Raw genomic sequence first — 5488 nt, forward strand, 5'->3', positions numbered from 1 at the left:
AGCTTATTTTCTAAATAATATTTGTTGAATAATCCTTCCAACCTTCTTGCTTATAATAACATCTTCATCATAAGATGTATTCCTAGGTTCTCTATTCTGTCCCATTGATCTTCCTTATTTCTGAGCCCATACTACATTTTTATTTCTATGACATTATAGTACTATGTGTTAGTCATCTAGTGCTGCCATAACAGAAATACCACAAGTGGATGGCTTTAACAAAGAGAAATTTATTTCCTCACAGTCTGGTAGGTTACAAGTCCACATTCAGGGCGTCAGCTCCAGGAAAAGGCTTTCTGTCTCTGTGGGCTCTGGAGGAAGTCTTCCCCTGGTCGGGGAGCTTCTTAGGCACAGGGACCCCCTGTCTAAAGTACACACCCTTCTCCTGGTACTGCTTTCTTGGTGGTATGAGGTCCTCAACTGTCTGCTTGCTTCCCTTTCCTTTTATCTCTTGAAAGATATAAGATGGTACAGTCCACACCCCAGGGAAACTCTCTTTACATTGGATCAGGGAGATGACCTGGGAAAGGGTGGTGTTACAATCCACCCTAATCTTCTTTAACATAAAATTACAGTCACAAAATGGAGGACAACCACACAATACTGGAAATCATGGCCTAACCAACTTGACACATATTTTGGGAGGACACAATTCAATCCATGACATACTAGGTAGGTCAGCAGTTCAAATCTACCTGTTGCTCTTTGGAAACCAGATGGGGCAGTTCTGCTCAATCCTGTGGGGTCACTATGAGTCAGAATTGACTCAACAGCAATGGGTTTTGGTTTTATAGTACTCGCATATTTGGAAGGGTGTCTCCCTCTTAGAGTTGCCAGATAAAATACAGGATGCGCAGTTAAATTTGAATTTCAGATTTATTTTACTTCCTAAATCTGATAACTTTACTCCTAATTAATTCTTCTTTTTTATTTTCCTCAGTGTTTGCTTGGCTATTCTTACCCACTTATTCTTTCATGGACTTTTGAATCACATTAATAAGTTCCCACAAAAACACCCCACTGGGTTTACATTGGCTTGTATTAAATACATAAATAAGTTTGGAGATAAATGCCTTTTTTTTTCCCCCTCCCAATTTTTAGTCTTTCTTTCCAGGGACATGGTATATCTCTGTACTTTATCAAAGCTTCCTTTATGTTTCTTCTATAGTTCTATAGAATATTTTGTTTGTTTTGTTTTCATTTTTGTTTCTCATATAGGTCCATTCAGTTTCTTATTAGGTTTATTCCTAGATATTTGTGTATTTTTGTTTGCTGTATTTGTATCTCTTGATGCATCCATCTGCCACTCCAAGATTTTCTGATAGTTAGGAAGCATAAATGAAACAATGAGTGTGAAAATCCCTTACACAGCCTAGGCATAGACACTCAATAAATTGCATATCCTAAAAACTCTTTAAACAGGCAAATCACAATGCAGGAACTCAACCAGTCCACGGTGACAGAATTCATTTTATTGGGCTTTGCCCCCGGCCCCAGGACCGATCCTCTGCTCTTCACTTTCTTTTTAGTATTTTACCTGCTGATCCTCATGAGCAATAGCCTCCTTATCACCCTTATCTACCAGGACTCACGCCTCCACACACCCATGTACTTTTTCATCGGTGTCCTCTCCATGCTGGACATGTGCTACACCACCACTACTGTGCCCCAGATGCTCGTGCATATTCTCAGCAAGGAGAGGGCCATCTCTTTTGCTAGGTGCGTGGCCCAGATGTACATCTTCCTCCTCTTTGGGGTCACCGAGTCCTGGCTTTTCTCTATCATGTCTGTGGACAGGTACATGGCCATCTGCCACCCTCTCAGGTACAAGGTCATCATGAGCCACTGGATGTGTCTCCTCATGGTGGGTATCTGTGCAGCCTATGGTGTAGTGGGTGGCCTATCCTATACCTTCTTTGCTATGCGCCTGCCCTATTGTGGCCCTAAAGAAATTGACCACTACTTTTGTGAGGTCCCGGCTGTCCTGAAGCTGGCCTGTGCAGACACATCACTCAATGACTTGGTGGACTTCATCACAGGCTTCAATGTCATTGTGGTCCCTCTTTCCCTTGTTGTCATTGTCTATGCCAACATCTTTGCCACCATCACGAAGATCCGCTCAGCGCAGGGGCGAATCAGGGCCTTCTCCACCTGTGCCTCCCACATCACTGTGATTACCATGTTTGCCATTCCCTGCATCATCATGTACATGGGTCCTGGCTCTGGCTCTTTGTCAAACAGTGGCAAGAGACTGGCTTTATTCTATAACGTTGCCACAGCCTTCCTCAATCCTGTCATCTACAGTCTGAGGAACAAGGATGTGAAAAAGGCTTTCCTCAAACTGATGGGACAAGACAGGGCCTCAGAGTGAAGCTTTAAAGCAGAAGACCTGGGGAGATGAATAAAGCAGAACTCACAATCACCAACACCCCAAAGACTCTTCCAGGAGACCTGGAAGAGCTGGACTCTAAGAAGATAATTCTTCACCTTTGCCCAAGTGGGAGAGGAATAAGGTGATCAGACACCAGCAGTATCTATGGTGATGTCATTTGGGACAGAGATAATTGTGAAGGCATGGCACAATGGTTAAGAGCCTGAACTTTAGTGCCAGACAGACCAGAGTGAAAGACCTGAGCCTACCAATTACTAGATATATGAATCTTTACAAGTTATTTAACTACTATAAGGTATGTGTTTCTTCCTCAAAGGAATGTTGTAATGATTAAATGAGATAATATATGAAAAATACTTAGTACAGAGCCTGACATATAGTAAGCTTTCAGTAAATGTTAGTTTTAACGTTTTAAATTTATTACTCAGGGATGAACCATCAAGCAATAATCAGTCATGACCCTCCTGGGCTATGGAAGTGACTGGAGTCCCAGAGGGAAAGAGAAAAGGGGAAGAGTGGAAGAGGTACAAGCTCAAGAATGGAAAAGTGGAGAATCTTAGGGTGTAATCCTTAAGGTGAGGAATAGACTTGAGAAGGTGGAGGTGAACCTGTACCTGCCCACCCACAAACTGTGCCCATTAAAGCATCTGAAATCGATTGAAATTATCTTAGGAGGGGGAAAAAAACTTTTTTGTAACTATTTGTCTCTGTGCTTTTGTATTTTTATACCTCTTGATTTTCCTTTACCTCTTGCTTCTAATAAAGTCCATTTTGGAAAACTTCAGCCTGTCTTGAGCCTCTCAAGGAAAAGGGACTCTGCCTACATAAGGATAAGGAAAACTTGTGGTGGTACGTGGGGCAGGAAGTGGACATAGTGTTACCCCAAATACAAAATTTAGGAATTCTAGAAAGAGGTAGAAACTCAGTGTTCTGTTTTTGCCCTGTTCTTTCTTGCTTAGAGGGGCCTTCTCCTCAAACTCTGTTTATCTTTCCTATAATCTTTACCAATGTAATATTTTACCCCAGGTTTCACCAGCTTGTAGGGTCACATTACCAGGCATCATCCATATTTGCTGGCTTTGCCTCATCTTGCTGGGAGCTGCAGCACCCAGCTATTGGGACATGGCCCATAAGCTAACATGTAGTCCTCTCGGGTTCTTCTTCTTCAGCCCTTGCTGATATATACTGCTGCAGTGCAGAGAATTACTTTATATGGCCCTTCTAGCCATAGTCTTGTAACTCCCGTAAAATGATTGGGTGAGAATATGCAAATAAGGTGTTTGTGGCCCACCAAGGGGATTGGACAGTTTTGCTAGTGCAAAAAAAGGTGCATGGAACCTTGTGGAGGTGGAACTATGCAGATAAGGTGCATGGAACCCTTGTAGGGATTGGTTAGTTTTCCCAACCCATGAGGCTTAAAGGGAGCCAATCCCAGAGGTTGAAGGGGAACATCACTACCATCAAGAAGATCTGGGAGCACAGCATGTACTTGGAATCCAGGGTTCATATGCTGAGAACCTCATAGACCCAGGAGACAGAAAGCTGTAACACTGAAGACAGTGTGAGACAGTGAGAAGTGACAACAAGCACAGCAGAGTCCAGCAGTAGCAGAACCAGGAGATGGACATGAGACAGTGAGGTGGGCTTCCCAGCCCATTGAGCAAGGTGGCTACAGTGGGTATGCTGACCCACAGAGTGAGAGAGCTGAGTGCCTTTGGGCAGGAGGCTTGCTGACAGAGTGAGGTACCTCTGGGCACTTGTTGGCGGAGCTAGGCTTACCAACCCACGTACCAAGAAAGCTGAGTTCCTTCAGGCAGGAGGCTCGCTGGTGGAGTGGAATGCCTCAGGGCACTTATTGGCAGAGCTTAAAAAATATAACACTTGCAAGAGTAAAGGCCCAGGCAGAGAGCAAAGGCTTAGGCGGAAAGTGAGGGCCCAGGGGCAGCAGCTGAGAAAAACCTGTCCTGATCAAAGAACCGTATCCTGAGTTATCCCTGTTACTTCCAAATTGCTCCTGATATTGAGTTGTAACCTGTTACTTCCCTAATAAACTCCACAATTGTGAGTATGGTCTGTGGGTTCTATCAGGCCATTGCAACAAATTATTGAGCCCAGTGGTAGGGATGGCTGGTGTCAGAATTGGTAAAAAAGATTGGAGAGTGGAGGTATGTCAGACCTCCATCTCACAGGGTTCATCTTTGGGCTAATGCTAATGCTAATTCTCTCTCCTCCTCCTCGTGAAGTTAGATGAGGATGTCTGACACAATGCCGTTATTACAACTGCTTATGAAATCCCTTGCAAAAATTAGCTGAGCTGCCCAGAAAAAATTTAATATGAGTGCCTGTGTCCTCCATGAGAAGCCAATGTCTATGCCAAAAGTGTAGGTTCCCAGTGTTTTCAAGGGTGCAACACTACCCTACTGCCCAAGAGCCCAAGTGTTGCCTAAACAATGAAGTAAAATTAAAAGGCAGATGACTAAATAGAGCAGATAATTGCAACATACTTAACAGACATATAGTTAATATCATTAACATAGAAGCGGCTCTTACAAATTGATAAGAAAAATACAAACACCCCAGAAAATTAGCAACAGATATGAACAGACAGTTCATAAAGAAGAAATCTGAATCACTGATAAACATGTGAGAAAATTCTACCACACTAGGCATTAAAGAAATGCAAATTAAAATTTCAATGAGATCAGGTATTCACCTTTGAAACTGGCAGAGAATTTTTAAACAATATTCAGAGAGGCAGAATAAAAAGAAACATGAACTTCCATATTTTGCTAGTGGGAGTATAAATTCCTATGATCTTTTTACAAGATGGTTTGTCTTTATGTACTAATGAAACTAAAATATGTTCATCTCTTTTGACCAATAATTCCACTTTTAGGACATTTTAGGAAATTTCATTGGAAGTGTAGGAAAAGTAACACAAAGACTTTCATTGTTTTACTTAAGATAGGAAAAAATGGAAAACATTCCTACAATAGAAAGTCATTTAAATATATTATGGTACAGCCACATTATGGTATATCATGTAGCCATTAAAAATAGCACTTTAGAAGAATTTTTAATGATATGAGTAAATGC

At 42.0% G+C, this 5488-nt stretch overlaps 1 protein-coding gene across 1 annotated transcript; it reads left to right on the forward strand.

The window, feature by feature from the left end:
- The first annotated feature begins 1432 nt into the window (after nt 1-1432).
- LOC126071720 (olfactory receptor 2D2-like) lies at nt 1433-2371 on the forward strand. Its single transcript, XM_049875953.1, has one exon. The coding sequence runs from the start codon at nt 1433-1435 to the stop codon at nt 2369-2371; it is 939 nt and encodes a 312-aa protein (XP_049731910.1).
- The last annotated feature ends 3117 nt before the right edge of the window (nt 2372-5488 follow it).

Source organism: Elephas maximus, chromosome 3 (genome assembly GCF_024166365.1).
Source record: "Elephas maximus indicus isolate mEleMax1 chromosome 3, mEleMax1 primary haplotype, whole genome shotgun sequence".
Lineage (NCBI taxonomy): Eukaryota > Metazoa > Chordata > Mammalia > Proboscidea > Elephantidae > Elephas > Elephas maximus.